This window comes from Aspergillus bombycis (assembly GCF_001792695.1).
Source record: "Aspergillus bombycis strain NRRL26010 chromosome Unknown contig00168, whole genome shotgun sequence".
Taxonomy (NCBI): Eukaryota; Fungi; Ascomycota; class Eurotiomycetes; order Eurotiales; family Aspergillaceae; genus Aspergillus; species Aspergillus bombycis.
The window spans coordinates 3,201-26,313 of record NW_019170170.1 but is presented as its reverse complement, the minus strand read 5'-3'; the positions used below and the strand labels follow the sequence as shown (position 1 = coordinate 26,313).

Here is a 23,113-nt window from a genome sequence, read left to right as displayed (position 1 = left end):
CAAGGAGAAAGGGCTGCCGCCCAGGGTTGCGGCTGAGCAATCCCGAAGATCCCAATCTGAATGGCATTTAGTGACGGCCGCTATTACCGTAGAAATTCCGCGGCAGGTGAGTTAATTCAACCAACTTCTCAATTGTCCTGGTTGTCATAACCACGTTGGGTATTTCGTGAAATATTTATGGTACACACTTCATGAGGGGATCTTTTCAAATATCAAGATATAGCTTTTCTCGTGTTCAAGTATATCTCTTGCATCTACAAACGCACAATACAATAAGACAAACATATTTAGACAGAGTGGTAATCTACCGTAATGGTAGATCAGATCAGTTATTGTACGCGGAACTACTAATTCTCCAAAACATAACTTATCACGTCAATTCGTCTCCCTTTGGAACATCATTGCTTCATTCAACCTTTTATCGCCGTCCCTCAATACCCCTATGCTTTCTAGTGTCTTGATGATGCTATGCGACGCTTAAACCATCATTTCTGGAACAAGCAACAAAGAAAGCGCGAAAAATGGCCTATAAAAAGCCGCTTTACAGGGAGTTGACTAGCCTGCGCTCTTTCCTGAGAGCCCGAAGCTTTTCGCGTGCCTCCTCGAGAGGAATCATGACACCTTGCTTCTGAGTTGCAGGGTCGTCACGGTTGCGGATGTTGACAGTGCGAGCCTCCTTCTCTTGAGCACCAACGACTGTTTCACTTAGTTAGTACATCACAATACCAGACTAGACATATGCTCAGCGGGGCCGTAACATACCGAAAATGAAGTTGTACTGGGCCAGCTGTCCAGTACGAATCTTCTTCTGCATGGTGTTTCCGCTAATGTCAATGTCGACATTCAGCTTATCACCGCGCAGAATAGTCTGCAGCTCTTCCACGTAGTCGTTTACAGCAGGCATGACAGGAACAATCAGGATTTGGCGGGGGCTGATCCAGAAAGGCCACTTGCCACCGAAGTGCTCAGTCAAGATTCCCAGGAATCGCTCAAAGCTACCGATAATAGCTCTGTGGATGACAACTGGACGAGCACGACCAGGGCCAGGCTCGCTAGATTTGGTCTCGCCCTCGGCCGACTCGGCAGCCGCTTGGCTCTTGTCGGCCTTTTCATTGCTCATGTACTCAAGCTTGAAGTTGATGGGGGCCTGGTAATCAAGCTGGATGGTGGCACACTGGAACTCTCGCTTGAGGGCGTCAGCGATAGTGATGTCGATCTTAGGTCCGTAGAAGGCACCGTCACCCTCATCGATGGCCCAGTCATCGCCCTTGAACTTAGTCATGGCCGCCTTAAGCTGGTCTTCAGCATAATTCCAAGTTTCAAGCTCTCCAAGGTACTTCTCTGGACGAGTGGAAAGCTTCAGCTTGAAAGTGAAACCGAAAAGCCCATAGATAGACTGAAGGAAGTCGAATAGCCCCTCGATTTCCGAGATAATCTTTATAACGTTAGTGAGATGAAGGGAAGAAAGGAGATGCCGAGGAAATTTACCTGATCCTGAGTACAGAAGATATGGGTATCGTCTTGCTGGAACTTCCGGACACGGGTGAGTCCACTTAGTGCACCAGATGCCTCATTTCTGTGCAGAACACCAAAGTCTGCAATACGCAGCGGGAGTTCTCTGTAGCTTCTCTCGCGATGACCGAAAAGGATGAAATGTCCGGGGCAGTTCATAGGCTTAAGAGCCCACTCTCTCTTCTCAACGTCAACCTTAAACATGTCATCCTTATAGTGGGCCCAATGTCCAGAAGTCTTCCAGATGCTAACATCGTACATGTTAGGCGTCTGGACTTCCTGGTAGCCGCGCTTACGATACTCCGACCGCAAGAGGGTCTGAAGAGCATTGAAAATCTTGGTACCGTTGGGGAGCAAGAAGGGACATCCTGGGGAGGCTTCGTCAAAGAAGAAGAGCTCTTGTTCCTTGCCGATCTTCACATGGTTGCGCTTTTCCGCTTCCTCCAGGAACTTCAGATGTTCTTGCATTTGCTTCTTGTCGGGGAAGGCAACACCACGAATACGCTGCAGAGAGTCGTTGCTTTGGTCACCAAGGAAGTAAGCAGAGGAGTTCTGAAAAAGCAATTAGCCTGGCGAATTTATATGATGACTTCTTAGCCCCCTACCTGCATAATCTTAAAGGTCTTAATCTTTCCAGTGCTTTGAATGTGGGGTCCCCTGCAAAGGTCGACCAAGGTACCGCATCTATAAACAGTGCTCTTTTCTCCGGTGACCAGTTTGTCGATATAATGCAGCTTGTACTTGCTGTACGCGAACATCTTTTTCAGGTTCTCTTTCGTAACTTCTAATCTGTCAAAGCTCTGCTTCTCCTTGAAGACACGGTTTGCGTGCTTGTCCAATGCTGGCCAATCGGTCTCTCTTACAACACGGCTATGGCAGTGTCAGTAACCAGTCGAGCTAAGCCTGTTTCTTTCTGGGACGCACTTATCGGGCATGGCCATATCATAGAAGAAACCCTGTGGGGTGGGAGGTCCATGGGATAGCAGACATCCATATTCACACTCGCAAGCCTCGCCAAGGCAGTGAGCACTCGAGTGCCAGAAGACTTCCCTTCCTTCGGGATCCTCGAATCGCACATAAGAGACCGTGCAGTCACCCTCCAAAGGTCGGCTCAAGTCCCAGAGTTCGTTATCGACCTTTGCAAGCACAATAGTGGCACTCAGTTCCTTGGGCACATTCTTGAGAAGTTGAGCGGGGGTGGTTTCCCAGGCTTTGGCGGGGACCTGTTCCTTATTGCCGTTGCCAGGTTCCAAGGTGACGGTGATTTCGGAGTGAGGCTTGTTCTTGGTCTCCTCGAGATATTGCTGCCAAAGCTCCTCGAAGAAGTTGTTGCGCTCAATAATGAAATCGGGTAACGAACCGGCACCTGATACGATTGACTGATTAGGAGGGGCATTCGCGATATTTGGTGGGGCTAAACATGATTTACCTTCAGCGCCCGGAGCGGACCTGACGGGCAATTCCTTCGAACCTTCAGAAGCCATGGCTGTATTGCGCAACGACAACGGAACGATCAGGGAAAAAAGTACGGGGAGGAGGGGTAGGCCAGCGACGATGACTCTTTTGCAGCATATCGGAATGGATCTTTAACCCAACCAGCAGTGAGGGACGGAAGGCGGTGAGACACGTGACTGAAAACTGCCCTGGAGGCTAGCGACACTTTACCGTTTCGAGCTTCCCACCATTTGAAAACTTCTCCAGGTTCCGTCCGTTCTTACAGGTCAATCTCAACAACCAAGTCAATATGTCTTTTCGAGGAGGAGGTCGCGGTGGCTTTGCCACTGGTGCCAATCGCGGAGGTTCCTTCGGTGGCCGTGGTGGTGAGTAACTCCAGTTTTCGGAGCTGGTGGTTGAGATGAGTGAGGACTAACGAAAATTTCGTCGGACAGGCCGCGGAGGCTTCCAGCAGCCAATGGGACCACCAGCACAAGTTTTGGGTATAGAATACCGATGCGATCCTCAGATCATGGCAGTTTACTGATGTTCTTTAGAGATGGGATCTTTCATGCATGCTTGTGAGGGCGAGATGGTGTGCGAATCGATCAACCCGAAGATTCCTTATTTCAATGCCCCTATCTACCTGGAGAACAAAGTACGAGTCACCGGAGATGTACGCTTGGGAATTAAATGAGGACTAATACGTTACTTCAGACTCCTATTGGAAAAGTTGACGAGGTTCTTGGCCCCATCAACCAGGTCTACTTCACCATCAAGCCTCAGGAAGGAATTGTCGCAACTTCTTTCAAGCCTGGTGACAAGGTCTACATCGGTGGGGATAAGCTCCTGCCATTGGAGAAGTATGAATTGTTCCTTTTATGTGTATGCTGCGAACAGTGTTGACTTGATGATCATAGGTTCCTTCCTAAGCCTAAGCCGCCACCGGGTAGGATCCCATCTACGACCAAATATATGTCGCGCATATTACTGACAACCATTCAGGTGCTGCTAAGCCTAAGAGAGCTGGAGGTGCTGCCAGGGGTGGTCCTCGCGGTGGTAGAGGAGGCCCTCGTGGTGGTGCGAGAGGTGGACGCGGCGGATTTGGCGGATTTGGCGCCCCTAGAGGCGGAGGCGGCTTCCGCGGTGGAGCTAGAGGAGGTGGAGGCTTCCGTGGTGGAAGCGGTGGCTTCTCCAGGGGAGGCGGCAGAGGAGCACCTCGTGGAGGTTTCCGACGTTAGACAGTCTCCGTCTTGCTTAGCACTGTCTTATTACGGCGTTATGGGAAAACGGGAGCTTTTGCAGGAACTTTTTGTGTCAATTTCTCTGTGCATCCTAGGTGGCTTGCCTATTCGCAAAGGCTGTAGACTAATTCAGCCATTAAATGAATGTTATTATACCAATGAAGTACCTGCCAAAATGACTTGTGCTTACTCGTAGTTCCTTAGTGATTCCGGGTTTTGTCCCGATCACTTTTTTAGATGTGGCTGGTGTATGTGGCGCAGCACGACACCGCCTGGCAATGACGTCTGGGAACACATGCCGAGCCGTAGAATCTGTGCGGCCTGTCAACATCCTTTCAACTGCAACCGCTAGCAGATCCCTCACCTTCTCGCAACTTTCCCACCGCTGTCAACATAATTCAAAGTCTCACAATTTCTATTGTACTTAATCTGCGCGTTCTCACTTCTTGTTGGACTTCGAATTGAGCATGTCTCGTAGAGCATCGGTCATGCCGTCGAATACTTCTACGAGTAGCGGTGTCCCGCCTGCCGGCGACGGAGGTAAGCTCTGATCATTGCTAGCCTGATCAAGGATATGGAAACTCAGGTTTATCAGGTCAGGAAAAGCAGAAGATGCTTTTATCGGCGGAAACAGGGCACTTCAGCTTGGTCAGGTCAGTCTTTACCTCGGCGGCATCTTGTAGTAAATCTATCCGCTGACTGAACATTCTTACGTCAGGGCTTTGCATCTTGCAGATCTAGTAACTGAGCTTAACGGTAATATATTGGATTTTCTCATGCTGTATGTTTGCCAAGCTTTGCTAATTATGCTTCATAGGGTTTTGTGGAGGCAAGCCTACTTTCTGATATTCGCGATTAAACACCAGCCTAAACTGACTTTTACGAACAGTTATGTCTGTCCTCTCGTCTATGCGTTACTGTCTAGGAGACCCTCATGACTATGGTGCCATCTGGGCTGCGCTTGGACTTATGCCTTTCGGGCTTTTCTTTGATTTCATGGATGGAAAGATTGCAAGGTGGAGGAACAAGTCGTCGCTCATGGGACAAGAACTCGATTCATTGGCAGATCTGGTACGCTGGTCTGCAATGCTGATATGACGAAATACTTACGGTCGCTTCTAGATTTCCTTTGGCATGGCACCGGCTGCGGCAGCCTTCGCTCTTGGAGTCCGCACAAATGTCGACCACCTCCTCCTCGCCTTTTTCGTCCTTTGTGGCCTGACACGGTTAGCCCGGTTTAACGTGACAGTTGCCGTACTTCCCAAGGACAAGACTGGAAAGTCGAAGTATTTTGAGGGCACGCCAATTCCGACCACACTGTCTATTGCTGCACTCATGGCTTACTGGGTTTCTCAGGGATGGATTCAGGAAGACCTGCCACTAGGCGTTATTGCGCAGGGCACGGCCTTTGAATTCCACCCTGTGGCGTTGCTGTTCGTTCTGCATGGCTGTCTGATGGTCAGCAAGTCTATACATATTCCCAAACCTTGAACACCAAAAGCTTTGCACAGACAGGTGGAAAGACATTCCTGTACTGGAACTTTTACTTGATAGAAAAGTGTTGATGAGACTTAAGCATATATATGTAACTAAGCAGGAACGAAAGCGGTCACGAAGCGTTTCCTGAGGATAATGCTGTTTGACGAAGAAAATTTGGATTGCGAAAAGCTGCGGATAGTCTTACTCTGGTCTGGCCATTTTTGTTTGCTAGGCCGATTTGCGTAAATCTAGTCCGCCATCCACTGCTTGGTAAAGTAGGCATAACATGTACCGAATGAATTGGTTCACGTATAATAGAGCTCCCTGCATACGGCGATGGAATATCTGGAACTACACATTGTCTAGACACGCGTACAACGGCTTTTCTCGAAGCGCAAGAATGTATATACAGTACAATAGAAGGTTTGGAGTAAGCCTATATCGGAAGTGTATGGTGTTAGGTTTTTCGAATATAGGAAAGTTATCACTCTCTGTAAAACAAGGGACGCGCCATCCGCTGCCCTTGACTCACAAAGTGATACCGGATCCGCTATTACCACCATCCGCCCAAAGCCGTAGCAATTGCAATAGTCCTGAATCACCGAGCCCATCTATGAAAGTAGTTCTCGATAACTATTGACCGTATGCACGTGAGTACATCAAACAAGCCTAGCGGAGCAGGTCTAAAAATGTACAACACCTCACACATCTGACGACTCGTGCTGATAAAAAAAGATGAGCGAGATGGATACAAGTGGATCAACCATCGATAGTTATTCCTGTGTGCCATGTATCTTCGTGTGCATGTCCACTTCCCAAGAATATCCATGTCACATGCACGTGGAAGGATGAAAAAATTTCCTATATAAGGAGTCGTTACCAGTTGCCGGTGAGTTGACCCACAAGAACCTCAAATTGCCACTCACTTTTTTCTGGTAGTAAAATACAGAGTACAGGGCAACAATACAAAGAAGTCGCCCAAGTGAGGCTAGTGGTACATAGTGTTACCTGTGTTGGATAATTATGGAAATGTTGACAGGCGCCCGTGGGGCACTGACACATTCTAGACCCCTCGAGGCGTCTGTTTCACCTCGACCAAAAATGCCCATGAGCCAAGAAAGGAAGGAGAGTTTTGTCCAGTTTATTCTTAGTATTTGCGAACTCGGTTGCGAGGTCGATGGTACCTTACAGGAGAGGGCGTTGATGTTATTCTATTATTGGCGAGGTTTCTTCTTTTTAATCGCTGTTTGTGTTAGTTCTCTGCTGCGAAGTTGTATTCTGGTCTTGCTCCTGAGTTGTTTTCATTGATTTATTCATGCCGAAGAAAAGCAACTCGGATATCTCGGTTGTTGATCCGGTCCTCCTAGTAGCGGTCAGTTGGTGCAGTGCGCTTAGACGTGTCCTTCGCCACTCTTTGGGAAAATAGTTGAAGCGAAGCCCATTTGGATACTACTGAAGATGATGACTGTGCATGCATTTCAAACGAAAGTTAGTACCTAGCTCATGTCAGTGTGGAGCCTATGCCTGCGATGTTAGCACCCTGCGCTGCAGTTATGGGTTGTTGCCTCGAAATTTGAACTAAGTACATACTGCTTACGTACATCGTCTTCTCCATGTGTTGGTAATATGGAACAAGAATAAGCTTAAATTCCATTTCACAAGCGACGCCTCCTGCCTAAGCTACCCGAAATTAAGCAGGAACGCTGCCTACGTGTCGCATGCTGATATAGAGTTGTTCGATGCATGCAGACCATCATCGGAATGTCCGTCGGAAAGCAACATGAAATGCCCGATCGCCCTGAAAGGGATGCAGGTTGACGAGTAACATATTTGTCAGTCGGAAGCTTGAGTATGCTTTGCTCCCTTAAGCGCTGTACCTTGTCAAATATTTTCCTCGTTTCTGTCGAATCATAGATGGTAGTCGATTGCATTTGCGCCTGCTAAACGCCCTCTATGGTTTTATTCACGAGTCACAATGCTGCAGCTTGCAGCTTTCGCTCGTCGATCTGTTGATCTCCACTGTATTTGGATCGCATCTGTCATTTGACGTGTACATTCCTCGAGTGTCTATCGCCGCCCTGTACATTGATTCAACTCTGTACTGTTTATGGAACCATTTCTGCGTAATGATGGTACAACGAACCCTGTACGTACCTACAGTTTCTTTGCGGGTTTCGGAGGATCCGCATCAACACCCAGGGTCAGGATCCCAGGTCCACTCCGGGAGTGTCCGCTTGAACCCAAGGAACGGCTCCGTGTCTCTCTTTTTGTTTCACCCGAATAACGAAGGGTTCTCTCATGACGGTGAGGACTAAGTGGGCGCGAAAATACATGCGGCCCTACATCAATACTTTGGCAATTATTTCTGTGGCGCCTTACTTTCAGAAATACCTCTTACAGCCATAGTCGGAGAGCACCGTAGAACATGTACTCCGTAAAAGTTGTATTTAACCCGACCTACTCTTAGTGACAAGATCTGCATGGGTCTGCATATGACGCAGCCCTTTATTGGTGCTGACCAAATACGGCTCCAAGGCTCCATAAACGACGGACCGTTCCCTTGTAATTGGCTCGTGGCCACCACACCTCAGGATCAAAAAAGTCTCGCTGACTTGGATTAAAAATGGTACCTGGTGCAAATTCGGCGGTTATGTATCTCGCTTGCCACGCCTCGGGCGTAGAATCTCGTGGAGTAAGCTTTTACGGAATGCCAAATTTTTGGACCCTGTGCTGAGTAGTCTGTACCAAAGAAGATCAGAAGCGCACGACCTTGCGTTCGAGCAATGGCACGGAACAGCCAGCCAGCCATCTGTTGTTGTTTTTTTGCGTTTTCTTCCTTTGGTGAAAAGGTCCGGGTGTTCCGTTCGCTGTGTATGGGGGTTACTCTTCCCGCTAGCGAAGATATGGAGCAAGGAGCCGTGCACTGACGCGGCAAGCCTTCACTGGTGAAGGAAAACGGTTTCTATCGCCATTAATCAAGCTCGTTTATTCACATTATGAGCGTATTGTATTCTCTATAGTATAGAGGACATCCAGCTCATCTTGTGTGGCCGATGGACATTCAGGGCAATGTAGTAGTAATATCACTCGGCCTCGGCTTGTTTATGTTGGTACACCACAGTCGCAAGTGAATATGAGATTGATTCATCCACCCTGAAACAAAAACGGACAGGATATTGGATGTAACTATGAATGGCCAACTGAACTTCCTAGCATCTGTTTGTTCAAATGAGGTCGAGACAGCCAAAGTTCATACTGGCCATATTCTAGTCATACCTTTTGTTCCAATGTCATTTGATCCATAGAAGAAGAAAAGAACCTATGGGGTAACCATGACTGTACATCATCCCCTCTTTTCATTAATGCAGCGGCGCCACAAATAATCACACCAAGCCCATGACCTTCCCTATATAGGTATAGCGCATGTAGATACTCCATTTTTCCTGCCCGTTCATGGATACCGAAAGGGAAAGGGATCGTTGTGCCCCTGGATTTCTGATTAGCCATCCAGTCATGGCACTACTTATCTAATCCGTGGCCGCGCTGTGATTGAAGCAGTGTAACTTTGGTACGCGGGACGAAAAATTACCGCCCTGCATATCCAGGGTCACCCTCCGTTTGGAAACGACCCCTAAAACACTACGGTACGTACCACCCATGGATATAATCTGTTCCATTTATTTGGAAAGCCGTTGATGATGTAGGTCATGATGATTCGACTTTCATGGCCCTTTGATTGCTAGGGGTACACATCGTAAGAACCCTAATCTAAGGTTAGAAAAGTAGTAAATTCTGCGTGTATTCTACTGTAGGTGCGTCGCTTAATCTCCCGGTAAATCAGGCAGGTACTAATCAATACGAAGGAGTTCTTCCGTTTCTCCCTGTAACCCTGTCCCCGTCAAGTCATTCGTTCAGTCTCAGCAGACCCCTACTTACCCTAGTATCCTTCGTTTCCCTTCGTTTCCCCTTCCCTTTCCTTCCATTCCTTCCATTCCTTCCTACTTTCGGGCAAAAGACACTCGTTTTCTCTTCTTGTTCTTCACTCGGAGGGACTGTCTCCTGTTGCTTTCGTTGAAATCAATTCTCTTTTCTATTTTCTATCGTTTACTCTCTTGTTTAAATGCAAACATTGACGATTACATCAATATATTCCCTCCCCCCCCCCTTCGAAAATCTCCGAGTCAGCCTTCGTTCGCGTCTGTACCAATTTGCTGTCGCTGCGGGTGATCCGACCGACCTTCTAAGTTTCCTGTTACGGACATTCATTAAACTCCTCTCGGCAGAAAGGGGCGCTTGAAACGTCCGGCCCTCAGAGTCTTCCCCGCCTAAGAACCGCCCTTGACAAACAACCCAACATTCTTTCCCGTCGCCATCGCATTAACCTAACCTCATCAACTATCCTCCCGCTCGCTGACATCCTGTCGTCACCGGCCCTTGATTAGCTGCGCCTGTTGTCGACTGTGTCACGTTTCATCAAGTCGAATTGTTTACGCGAACCTGACCCCTAAAGGTCACCGCGGCCATTTTGACGCCTCTCAGGAAGTCGATTGGGAAACAGGATCTCAATCTGGTCTAAAAGGGTTACGCCGGTCGTCCCTCTTTCCTTCGCTTAACTATCAGCACAACAACCATACTGTCTGGAGCAGTGTCCAGATACTGATACCCTTGCAATTGTTTCCCGACACATCTACAACTACAACTACAACATGAAATCATTCACGATTAAGTCGGCTCTTGCAGCCGCCACCCTTCTGATTGCAGCCAACTTGCCAGCAGTGAGCGCACAGACACAAGTCGATAAGGGATGCTATAGTGATTCGACGCCGTTGAAGGATCAGGGCCCTTATACGTACCAAAGTAACGGATATTGCCAGAAGCTCTGCTTGAAGGATAACTATGCTGTTTTTGCCTTGTCGAAGGGCACAAACTGTCTTTGCGGTAACCAATTACCAGCAACATCGGCTAAGACAGATGACAGCGACTGCAATGTCAAATGTGCTGGATGGCCTGATGTTATGTGTATGTAGCTTTCCGGCTCAGCCCGCTGCTCTTGAGTACTGATTTTTCATTCAACAGGCGGTGGTAATAATGCGTTTTCCGTGTATCTCACGGGTATCGAAGATAATGTGGATAATTACTCATCCTCCTCTTCCTCCTCCTCCTCAAGCTCTTCCTCTAGCACCGAGAGTGGAGCCTCGACAACCACCAATGGAGGGACTGTCGTTACCACTTCTGGTGGACAAACAGTGACTAAGACAGCGGATAGTGAAAAGACAACGCAGGGTGCCGAGGAAAAGGAGAAGAAAAATTCTGGATCGAATACTGCTGCCATCGCTGCTGGTGTCGTCGTGGGAGTTGTTGGTTTCTGTGCTTTGGTGGGAGCCATCTTCTTTCTATGGCGGTTTAGGAACCGTTCCAACATGCCCGAACAGTATCGAAACAACAATATTGACAGATTTGGCGCCAAACCCATGTCCCAAAGCTCCATGTCTGATTCTAGGTTCGACGGTGACTTCATGGCACAGCGGCGCCAGAGCAATGGCAGCATCGATGATGACCAAGACTTTTCCCGTCGAATTTTGCAGGTGAATATCATTTGCGCTTGATCGCATGCTACTATACAGTACGGTTACTAACCGTGATCTAGGTGACCAATCCCGATCGCCGCTACTAAATTCAGGAACTCTGAACTTCCCCAATGGACCATGCGCCTAGTGAATTATCGAAACACAGCCTTGGCGACTAGTCCTACTCGTTATCCTGATATACATAAATTAGTTTGCGATTCTACGCTTGACCTCCATACATTCCTTCGATTTCATTTCTGATTTCCCCTCTACCGCGATCTATTTGGCGACGTTGCGATATCCTGAAGGCATATTCTGTAGATAAGTTATGACGCTTTACTGTCTACTTTTGTTTGCAACATGTTGTTCGAGTCTGGAACCGCAACGCACCCCTACTTCCATAATCCCGTAACGCCCCGTGACGTGCTCGGGAAGTCAAGGACGATATCATCATCGCAGGCTGCGAGGGAAAAATGCTGTGTCTGCTTGGAAGCAATCGGCCCGGACTTGGCCTTATGAATGTGTGAACGGCCACAAGATACCCGGGAGGGTCGGATGTTTAGTTCTGGATTTAGACTGCGGTATGTCGACCAGGGAACTTGTATTTTGAAAAGGCGTTCTGCGGTGAAGTATTCTTGAGTTTTCCCTTGTGAACACAGTTGTGTCCCTTCATACCTTTCTGTTCTTTCGCTGGGGTTATCCTGCCTTGGTTACTTTCTTTTCCTTTGATTTTTTATCATCTGTGATTTACTGAACTTCCCTTGGCCATTATCCCCCTAATGTTGGTATGCTTGGGGAATTGTAAGTAAGATGATGGCTGAGCCTGTAGTTAATGCGAAGAATGAATGGATACCACTCTTGTTTGATCTCAACTTCCCGACTTACCTGGCCATATGAACGTGAATGCTATTATCCCGTTCACAACGTGAGGATTTGTTTCACATCACAATTTTGGCAAGGCCCTACCATCTCTCTCCTCTCTATAGTCTACCAATCCTCCCCTACGACTATCCACTTGCATTCACTTCGGTTGCGTTTTATAAGTTGTCCTAGAGGAAATCGACTCTATATTCATTGATCTGAAGTACGACACCTCCCTACTTTCAATGTCCAGAGAGAACGCCAACACCACACACACATCAGACGATTGACTGTCGGACTATCGAATCCTGGGAAGCTCTCTTTCTCCACAACACCCCGACCAATACCTACTAGTTGGTGTCTGAGGGCCAAGACAACAAATAGCCGCTATCCTTGAGCATTATGTATCACACCGACGTCAAGGCCGGTCCGCACGTGCGACCAAAGTGCATCTTCATCTAGAGGTCTAGCAACCTACTGGAATCTGTGAGCATATCCCACTATGGCAAGCCGCGTGCTGTACCGCCTTAATCCTTTGTTCCTAAGAACCTTTGCATAAGCTATGCGGTATAAGGGGTGTCGTTCCTGCTAATCGTTTTAAGATGGTTAATGCGATTATCATCTCTCCTCTCGTTCAGTCTTTCTATGGTGCCTGATGTATACTGCGAAAATATATACTTATGACTATCAAGCCTATACAAACTACTACCACATATATCCATTATTAGGAACACACCCATCATTAGACTACATCCGATACTTCTTCCTGAGTATATCCTCTCGCCCATCCTCAAGACTCGAATAGCCTCGTTAACGATACATAGTTCCACAGTGACAAAACCCGCACACCAACCCGCTTCATAAGTCGTACTAGTTCCCATGTAAGGAAATCAGCCGTCGACATAGATGTAGGCCGGTAGGCCTTGTAATCAAAGAAACTATCATCCGTCACCAGATCTCATTGAATTAAGGCTATCAAGTCACCCTTCGAGATACATCGCATGCAATTCAATAGATCTGTGTTCCTGGCGGTTTTCATCGTCCCGGAAATGAATGTAGCGATAGGTTCTCATTAACTCAACGTAGCCATCCTCAACGCAAGTGACCTGGAGTGCAGATGCAGCATAAGCCCTCAATGAAGTTATTCATCTATATACAAAATATAGAATATCAACGAAGGTATGGTGGCGGCGAGGTTGCTTTAGCCATCAGCCTCGCCATTCTCCACCTTTAATGGGATTTACCCAAAGTGAAGCTCTTTTGTGTTTTTTTTGGCCTGTTATGTACCTCCGATGATAACGATATAACAGAAGTAATGTTAACGAAATCCAGGATAGGGTTCTGTCGAATAAGTCATCTGAAGACGGATCCCTTGGCTTACGGGAGGTTCGGATTGGTGGTGTCTATCTAGTCTAAGAACATGTTTGTATATATATATATATATGACGTTTCTTTGTTTGTATGGACTAATGGTGGTTTCGTGGATATTTACATCCAGGGCTGGTTGTGTGATTGCATCACTGGATCTTTGTTCAAATATGAATTTGTCCATCTTCTTTATATATTTGTTTATCTTGTCGGTGTAGTTTTGGGTTCTGGGTGGGTTGTTTTTCGTTGAACTAGATAGTCTGCTTGTTGCTCTTGGAGCTATATATCCTACGTTCTGTTGTGATGAGAGTATATATGTATGTAAGTATATATTCTTCCATCTGGAAACATGGCATGGGCGAGCGTTTTCAATTCGGGGAGTCGGTTGGGCGTGCGATCACAATTTCTTCATCTTTTGAAGTCTCCATAAAGCTCTCAGACCGTTTGTATGAGTTTGTATTGATAAAGACATCGTCTTTATACTGATGGATTCTGGAATGAGAATTCAAAACATTTTTCTTCTTCTCGCTAGCTCAGCTTCTCTGAAGTGTGTACATACTTCGCCGAATTCACGATAGCCCAGTTTCTCTCGATAGATCATCACACACCACTAGACCAGCTAATGACGAAAACACGGCATGTCAGCCCGACAAACAAGAGCCAGCCCAGTCGTCGAGTCGACAAACCCCCAACCTCAACATCAAGGCAGTGGCCGGATATCCGGATGAAGATCACGATAAATATAGAATACCGCATCCACGCGAACTATGTAGACTAAAAAGTAAGACGCAAGTAGTCGAAAGGCTATGTCTCGCCTAGGAGAAGTCGTTGCTGCAGGAGTATGACGAAAGAAAAAGAAAAGAAAAGAAAAGAAAATAGAAGATGCTGACATGACGGAGCTGAGATGCATTTCTGCACAGTGATGCCCCACGCCCAAACATGAAGCCATGCAGAAGGGAACTCGTTTCAAAATTGCATGGCGATAAATATAGATACAGCCCCTCACCTGAAACCAACAGGTTGAAGAACGGACGCAGCTTACATGCATAAGGGTACCTGTTTCAAGAGCACACCCTGCCAGTAAGACTGCACGGTGAGATCTTAAAAAGGTGGTGGTTGGAACTTGGGCCAGCGACTGGACGGGGGGGTTAAACGAGGGGGGAAAATGGCCCTAAGGCAGTCTCAGGCTAAAAATACCGAGACGTCAGAATGCGCCTAGCCCGTGGCCACGAGGCACAACGTGGCAAGGATCAATAAAGAACCCGCATGGTTGGTTCGTGAGGAGAATCTCACGGCACTCCCCAATCCAGTAAGTGGAAGGGTCTATCAAGTGCCAGGATTATGGATGACCTTGGGTGGTTGTTGGCTGCCGCAGACTCCGCGGGGATTGCCCTTGGAACTTTCTGAAACTTAACCTGGTATGTAGTATACAGACCTATACATATGGGGTAAGTAGTACTCCGTAGTATGCATGGTATCTACAAGGATGTGGCACATGGCCTTGACTAGTATTCTGGAGTCGCGAGGAGCCATACAACATGACGTCAGTGGCATATACTGCGTATGCGCCCGGAATGGTCCAGACGGTCAAAGTGAGGTTGCATTTCCATATTCGAGATAGTTGTCTCCTCTCTATCAAGGTGGCGTTTTCCTTCGCACGTGTTGAGTAGTGGATATGAAGATCATCCTAGCCATGGATGCAACACCCTGCACGTTTGGCCAAGGCAATACTCCGGAGGCGCCAATATCAGAGCGCCATTGGGTTTGGCAATTTAAGCAGGATGACCGAGAGGCAAACTCCAGCCATCCACGGAGGGTCTTATTGATACAACGAATAATCGAAATGGGTTGTTATGCATAGTAATGGGCCAATCCCCTAACGGGCAGGATGTTGGTTGATAGAAGCTTGTGTTGGGGTCTACCCGTGCCAAACCGGAGGCCGGAAGTGGCTTATTAATGGAATTGATGACGATTGTTTGTTTCCGGATGTATACTGCGAATTAGCGGTCTTATGTCCTCAGGCTGCATAATATCGCTGCCTGGATTCCCTACGGTGTACTAGTACTACTAGTACGCGGGATTTGATGGCCTGTCATATACCCCCCAGATGATATCGCTGCAGTCGATCGATCGATCGGCTCCAGATACTTTGTGCTTCTGGGCCAGGGGTTGCGAATGGATCCAATATCCGATATATCCAGTAACTCAGGGAAAGATAGACCGAAGAGGAAAAAGAACAAAGAACAAAGAACAAAGAACAAAGAAAAAAGAAAAAAGAAAAGCTGAGAAATTCCACTCGAATAGCCCGGTACCGACCAAATGGTGCATGATCGCCGTGAAATGGTAACAGAGGCTCTTGCACACGTGTGGCCGGATGGAACATTCCAATGGACCTGGTGTCCGCAAGGATCAGGTTCTGGCAGATACTAGTATCCAATAACGGTGGCAGGCGAATGAGACTGGCGGTCGTAAATTAATCATGGCTTGTTAGCCAATTAGTTTGGCAAACGGCGTCTCGCCCAAGCCAATGTGGGAGGTCCGCATGCAAGAACTAACTGCATGTTCCAGCGGGGATCTGAATCCTTCCAGCGTTATCTGTCGTTTATTTTCTTGATTCTGTCAAGTGGGACCGGCTGAAGAAATTAATTGCCATTTATTTGGTCACACTAGTATCCGAAGAGCTGATGATGTAGCATTTCTCTTCATCTAATGGGGAGCCCCCGGGGTTCGGTCTAGATGAACGTGGCGGACCGATCCTATCAGGATCGATACTACTTACTAGGTAGTATTATGATCAACCGAGGGGGCCAACCAGCTGGCGAAGACGTTGGATAGTTCTGCACTGACGACCCGGTAGATGTCAAGGTGACAAACACGCCTGTGGTAGCCGGTCTCGGGCCCAGTCCTGATCCTCGACGATGGTACTAGTCAGTCAGATCATGCCACATCTCAAGGAAGGCCACGTTTTGTCCCCTCCTTTACCCCCTAGCTCAGCGCATGGCACCCTGGTCTAAGGCTGACTGAAAGGGCCCCGTGCTGCAGCTACGGGAGTAGCGTGCAGTCCACTGAGGCATCTAAGGCATTGCGTAAGGCATACATAAGCTGAAAAAAAAAATTAAATCTTAGTATTCGCTTTTTTAGCACTGATTTGCTATCATCAATCAGCACTTCTCTCAAAAAGGGATCAATGTATATCCAAATACTGCGGCTTTAATTCCGGACTTCGCCGTAATCAACGAACTCGTAACTCTATATGGTAAACAGGTCGGAGTCGTAGCAGAGACGGATCCAGTACATCCCAGTGTAGCCCAGTGTCTCAGTGTTTAAAATTAATCTACCCCGCTGGCGAGATCGACCAGTTCCGTGTGCAAGGTCGGCCGATCGTTTGCCCCAGTAGGATTCTCTGGGCGATGAAGCGAGGAACATGTTGTCGGGCGCTACGATATTAGTGGAAGTTGCCAATTACAGTGACGGAGTTAGGGTAGGCCGGACCAAAGCGAGGGCAAACGTATGGCGAGCATTCTGGACCAATGATTTTACGAGAGCTCGCTAACGTGCTCCACGAGGGTGTCTTTTCGATAGAGCCTCAAAACCATACGTACAATACTCAATCGACGGCAATGACAGATGGTTCTGGGATGTTTCATGTAGCCAAAGGCTTCATGGTGCTTACACTATAAAAGATGCACATGGCAGGAAGGGACACAACTACGAAGCATCGTCGATCCCAGTCCGCAGGCGACGATGTAGCCTGGATTGATACCTGGAAGGCTGAAGCAGCCTCGGGATCATCGCCGGTTGGCCGATATTTCTATCATCCTGGCCTCGGCAATACACGTCAGTAATCCTTCCGGCGCATTCCTCCTAATTACCGCTCATTTCAGTCGAGGACCCTTGCCCTATATTTGAAAACCTAGAAATTGATATGGCCATTGAGTCTCTGAAGTGTAGGATGAATCATACGCATAATAAACTCGCTTGGCCCTCAAAGAGATCGTCAAAACATTTTACTTGAACAGGCAATTCGTGGCACTACCTATTCTAGCTAGAGGGGGGGGAATGTCACTGGATATCAAGAGTGAGTGGGACCAATCTAGGTTGAAGCGAGCCATGGAAGAAGCGAAAGAAGATCATAGAGCAAGAGGAGCTAGTTGAGGACGGTAGGAGCCGCCCGCAGTTATTCCGTTGGCCAGTCCGAACCACGGAATTCCTTGAGATGGGTTAGGAAAACGGACTAAAACTACTAAAAAGCGAGGCACTTTCTTATCCGGCAAGCCAATCCACGACTCAGTGGGACGTCTATGCCCGATCAGGTTATGCACAAGGGTCCCACTCGACAGAAGAACCATCCACTGATGTTTTTTCTTTTCTTTTCTTTTCTTTTCTTCTTATTATTATTATAATTTTTTAATGGAGGGTCCTTTGTTATTATCCCTATCCTTAACTAATAATAATAATAATAATAATATTATTATTAATTCAACCCATAGCGGAGTCGGTAGGGTATTATTTCTCTCCTAACTTGAAACCGGTGGAGATCCTCACCTCTCCAGGTATATGCGCATACCTCTTCATTGGCACGGGCTTGAGGTTGCGTATCCCGCGGTCGACTACTATCATGTCAAAGTACCACTTCGCCGGACTTCTGGCTCAAAGCTTTGTCCAAGTAGCCAACGAACTAGGTAATTGCGTTCAAAAACATAACTCGATTTCCTTCTCGCCAGTCTCCATACATGGGGTGATATTGACCGTGATATGAGGCTCTGGTCAGTGGCCACGGTGAGCATTTTTTTTCTCTGTGACCCGCTTCGCAGGATTTTCCTCACCTGGACTGGCTCCCTATTCTTTTTATTTTCCTTTTTCTTTCCTCTCTCGGGAAATCTCTCACACATCATGGTTCGCTGATAAGAGCCGATGATTACCCAGCGACGATCCCTGACTAATATTTTACATAATCCTTCACAGCCTCAGGCAAGGCTGACTGACGGGAATTGCACTTGGATTTGAGCAGGAATTTCTTCATGCATCGATTTCTATTTTTACACGATCTCGAACCTTATCTACTCTGACTACCAGGCTGAGCACTGCACAATGATCACAGTTCTAAGCCGTAACAACCTGAACTGGTATCCTCTGTCATTGGATTAGGCAAGAAACCGGCTGTTTCGAAATAGGGATGACCGAACTGAGTGGGCCGCATGATGGTAACCCAAAAGAGTATGCAAGTTGAAGTCAAGACCGTCGGGTCGGAGATAGGGTCAACGCCCACATGACGTTGATCCAGAAATGCAGTGACGAGAACATCAAGGGATTATCACCGAGCCGAAATCACCTGTCAATCAAATGCCAATAATTAGCGCATATGGTCGAGACCTGTCGGATCCGAGTCCGGAGACGTACTCTATATCTCCGGAAACTATTGGTTTACGGCCAAGACTAGGTGTCACGTTGCTGTTTAACGTACCCTACGCAGTAAACCTACCCAGGAAGAACCTGGAGCTATGGACTTGGGATTTGAGGGTTGGAACGCACGGTTGCCTCGGGCCAGATTCTGGCTCCGGCGGTGGATCTTGCCATCACGGACTTCAGTCCCCTGCCGCGATTCCGATCTAAAAGGTTTGTACGGACTTCCGAGGATCTCGAAGTTGTGTTCGCATGTACGTGTTCTATATAGGTGTAGGATCGAGCGCACAGCAGATGTTAGTGGACTTGAAACGATACAAACTGATGTAGATAATAATGCCCTTAAGTGCTCCGGACATATTCCGTACATGCACTTCCCAATACCAAAGCGGATGAGTGCAGCCCGTTCGGTTTATCATTCAGGGGTTTGTCCAATCACTGCCCCCAGCGGGTGTTGGCTCGGCTAGTCTACTACAGGTTAGTGCTTAATATCGGTTCCATCAACTTGGTGGAGATCAATCAGCACATGACTTTCAAGATACATAAGTACTGCCTATTACCAAGTTGACGAGCACTTGTTGCTTTGCACAAGCATCATGGAAACTGCATACATCCTGTTTCGTGTACTCGTGATGTGATCGAGCAACAACATCCGTGTATGAGGATGGTGGTTTTGGAATCCCAACCCTGTTGAGTATGACATTCCAAAACTGCAAGGTTTCTTACTGCAGTAGCGTGATGCTCCTACTCCCCTTACGCGGAAGGATCATCAACGCTGCGATGGGCCTATTCCACGTGATTGTTCTCGAACCAATGCAGGCTGCATGATGTCCTCATGGCATCCCCGAGTGCTGGGTACTAGTGCTACATCCCAATAGCACTGGGGGCTATTGGGGGCAGATGATGCCAGCACTAACAGCTAACATATTAGTGCCTACAACTGTACAGAGTAGTGTGCATAAGCTGTGCCTTCTCGGAGCGCTCTATTGGACGCATTCGCCAAGCATTCCCTGGATGGGTTAGATTCGCATACCTCCAGATCCTACACATTTCGGTAGACACCTCAGGTGTTTTATGCCTCTGAGTTCTACGCATTGTCTGGGCTGGGGCCACCCCCTCCCCCATTCGCAGAAAAAAAAATACTACGCAAATACGATGGACAATCTCAATTGGTATGCTATTAGATTGATTTAGTCACAACCGGGAATCTCGAGCCAGGGAAATGAAATGCTCCAGGTTGTAAGAATTTAGCTGTTAGTCGACATGTTTCGGGGTTTAGAAGACTCATGGAAGAGCCATAGAAGCCCGCTTACGATGGAAGTTGGCACGCATGCATTACTCTGCGTCGCGCAGGATTCCGATATATTTCCACCAACCTTGGCTCCCGGAAGCTGCTCCGCTTGCGCAGAAGATTCTCTTGTCTACCGCATATCACTTTAGAAGCTGATAGGGGCTGTTCGCAAAAAGTACATTGAATTTGGAATAAAGAAAGTAGTTGACCTCCGGATTGTGGTTGTCAACCCATGGCGTACCCGTTCGCCTGGAGCTTGAGATTCCCCAGAATTACTCCGTACACCTTCTTTGTTCCCCGACACCTCCCTAGTCTGCCCCACCTTGAGCCATGTTTACTTTGCCGTTCAATTCCGATTCTGTCATTCGGCTAACCTAAAGGGGACCTTCGTTTGAAAGGCGTATATTAAAAGGGAAACCTATTTATATGATCTATCCCCCTTTGGTTCCCCGAGATTACCGTGTGCTAGGGCAATGATCAACTAGATCGATGAAACAAGCTAAAGCGCACGTTGTTTGGACGGACTAGGGGACAACTTAGACGGACATACTCTGTAAATATGGCCGACACTGACCCACAGGGCTGGGTCAACCCAAAAATTCTTGGTTGCATTGTGGAAGAGGAACTCGAGAATTTGAATTCTGGGTCTCCTCTTCCGTGATTCTCAGTGTTCCACAGCATGACCCCGCGGGATCTGGGTACCTTCGGAATCAATGACTCCCCAGGCGGAATAACCGATCAGTTTACCGGCAAGTCCGATACTCATATGACTTCCTGGGGAGTGATTGGCCGGGAAGAGTAAGGTGCTTATTGGAAATTAGTGACTGGGATTATCGGGCTCTTCCCGATGCTGCTAATTCCTCTCGACAACGTTGGCGCACGTGGTTTTACCTGGTATATGCTTCCATTCCAACGGGAGGTATGTACGCCGTGTAAGCAGACGCCAATCAGCAATTATGGGCCATTTCCGTGAAACTCGGATAATGTGGATTCTGTGCAAGGAGACCGACGGGATAGATAGGAAATCAATCATCTTGGCAGGCAGACTCCCAAGCATGGGGAAGAAGCCTTGGAACTGACCACACGATCGACGGTAGCTTTCAACCTGAGGGAAGGGCAAGGGGAACCGCCGACCTTGCATTTACGACCAGTGTGCTACTAGACTCCACCGGGTAATAGGCTAGTGATGAAAATGTGACCATCAACACACGCGCACATACGCATGAGATGAACCTGCCCTACTAACAAAAGTAAATTTAAGGAGCCGACGCCGAGATCGATCGCTAATGCTATGACACTGGCCAGGCGACGGGAGTGGAGACCTAAGCATTAGACGGACGCACCTGTCGGACCGCGTGAATGACTTCCGACCAAGGGAACTAAGGCTCAAAGGAGAGAATGAACGCCTTTTGGCTATCTTGGAGTTTCTTGACCCCCTGGGCAAGTGGGGCACACACCGTTGGAGGGGCTTTGCTTTGCACGCTCTCGCTGGCGAGGGTTAACCATGACAAATTCCATTCGTCCAAAAGTCTATCAGCATTCCAATGGGCAATGCTTACCCATCCAGCGTACATACACAATGCTGATTTATCCGAGGAGGATGTGGTTATTAATAGCTTTTAGGTTAACTATGTATTTCATTTCTTAGGTTTCTTTTTTCTTTGGCGGCGCTATGGCGATTATTGCAACAATTCAAGATTGATTTCTTCATTTTCCTTTTCCGGCTCTGATGCAGGTTGGGTCGCGACTCGCGATATGTGACTCTTTTTCTTCTGCAAGCTGGGTCTCAAGGCCAGCTAGCAGTTTGGTGTCAAACTTCAATTTGACCGACGGATGGGTTTCCACATTACAGACTACGGGAGTGGTTCTGGATCTTGTCTGGTTGTGGTGGATCGTTGATATTTAGGAGGTCAAGTGCATCCATCTCCAGAGAGTGGACCCCGTTGAGGCTTTAAACCTGAATTTCCACTTGTAGTTTGGAGGTTGTAGTAATTACCTTATGGCATGGTGGATAGTGTGGGAAAAAGCAAAAAGGAAACTAAAAAAAAAAAAAGAAAAGAAAAACAAGAGACAGGGTAGAAAGAGAGGAGCCGGACGAAGATACGAGGGGGCCAATCACGGGGTGTTCCTCGTACCAACACTTCCCACTAATGCTCCATACATGCAGCTGAATCCCAACCTCTACTGTGATTCATCATTATTATTATCCTTAACCACTGTACCAGTTGCTATACGCCTATCTACCAAATCTTATGCTACATATCGGTGGCCTGAAATACTGCTTGTGATTAGATATTTGTCTGGTGGTGGTGGTGGTTCCAAAGTTTCCAAAAATCATTGGATTAGTGTTCCAGCTACTACTCCGACTAGTCATTATAGTGACCAAACCTCGTAGTGTTAGGGTTGTAGAAGATGCTCGATGTGACCCGAGAATGGTCCACGTTGAGTCTGGCCTTCATCTTCTCCTTAATCCTCCTTTTTCTTCTAACCCAAATAGATTGGTTTAAATTGAATTACAGGTCAATATTTCCGGATCATCGTGGCGCTGGGGAATGAAGATCCAGCAACCATGGCTCTGTTGGTGCTCGCGATGCAGTGGAATCACACCAACAGAAAGCCGTTGAAGTGTATTTGGGCGTGATCCCTGTCGCTCTAACCCTTAGTCGACCCAGTGGTACCGTTCGAATTGACTACTAACGAATGGAGTAAGGGTGTAATAAAAATAATCTGTCTGTCAGGCATACTTTCCCCCAACTTTGCGCCTCAGCCGCACCAGTCAATACGGGTCTTGTCTGTTGGTTTTCCGGTGGATAATACACCCATGCTTGTTTCCCTTCAATCAGATCCTTGACTTCTCACGCCGCATGGCAACTGTATAAAAAAGAAAATGGGAAAAAAAAAACGGAAAATGGAAAAAGAACCAAAATAACAAGAGTCCAATTCAGTAAAAGCAG

General features: G+C 47.5%; 4 protein-coding genes across 4 annotated transcripts; 3 read left to right on the top strand and 1 right to left on the bottom strand.

The window, feature by feature from the left end:
- Positions 1-541: 541 nt before the first annotated feature.
- On the bottom strand, positions 542-2,996 carry ABOM_011486 (threonine--tRNA ligase THS1; the record flags this gene model as incomplete). The annotated part of the gene is made up of 5 exons (XM_022538614.1): positions 542-696; positions 763-1,435; positions 1,489-2,064; positions 2,118-2,382; positions 2,437-2,996. The coding sequence occupies 5 exons, from the start codon at positions 2,994-2,996 to the stop codon at positions 542-544; spliced, it is 2,229 nt and encodes a 742-aa protein (XP_022383662.1).
- Positions 2,997-3,256: 260 nt separating this feature from the next.
- Positions 3,257-5,681, top strand: ABOM_011485 (phosphatidylserine synthase; the record flags this gene model as incomplete). Its single annotated transcript, XM_022538613.1, has 7 exons — positions 3,257-3,332; positions 3,402-3,449; positions 3,504-3,604; positions 3,664-3,809; positions 3,867-4,309; positions 5,080-5,261; positions 5,313-5,681. 7 exons carry the CDS (start codon positions 3,257-3,259, stop codon positions 5,679-5,681), a joined length of 1,365 nt encoding a protein of 454 aa, XP_022383659.1.
- A 4,694-nt stretch (positions 5,682-10,375) lies between these two features.
- ABOM_011484 (WSC domain-containing protein) lies at positions 10,376-11,343 on the top strand (the record flags this gene model as incomplete). Its single annotated transcript, XM_022538612.1, has 3 exons — positions 10,376-10,688; positions 10,746-11,254; positions 11,317-11,343. 3 exons carry the CDS (start codon positions 10,376-10,378, stop codon positions 11,341-11,343), a joined length of 849 nt encoding a protein of 282 aa, XP_022383660.1.
- Positions 11,344-20,838: 9,495 nt separating this feature from the next.
- Positions 20,839-21,661, top strand: ABOM_011483 (uncharacterized protein; the record flags this gene model as incomplete). The annotated part of the gene is made up of 3 exons (XM_022538611.1): positions 20,839-20,912; positions 20,981-21,078; positions 21,465-21,661. The coding sequence occupies 3 exons, from the start codon at positions 20,839-20,841 to the stop codon at positions 21,659-21,661; spliced, it is 369 nt and encodes a 122-aa protein (XP_022383663.1).
- Positions 21,662-23,113: the final 1,452 nt, after the last annotated feature.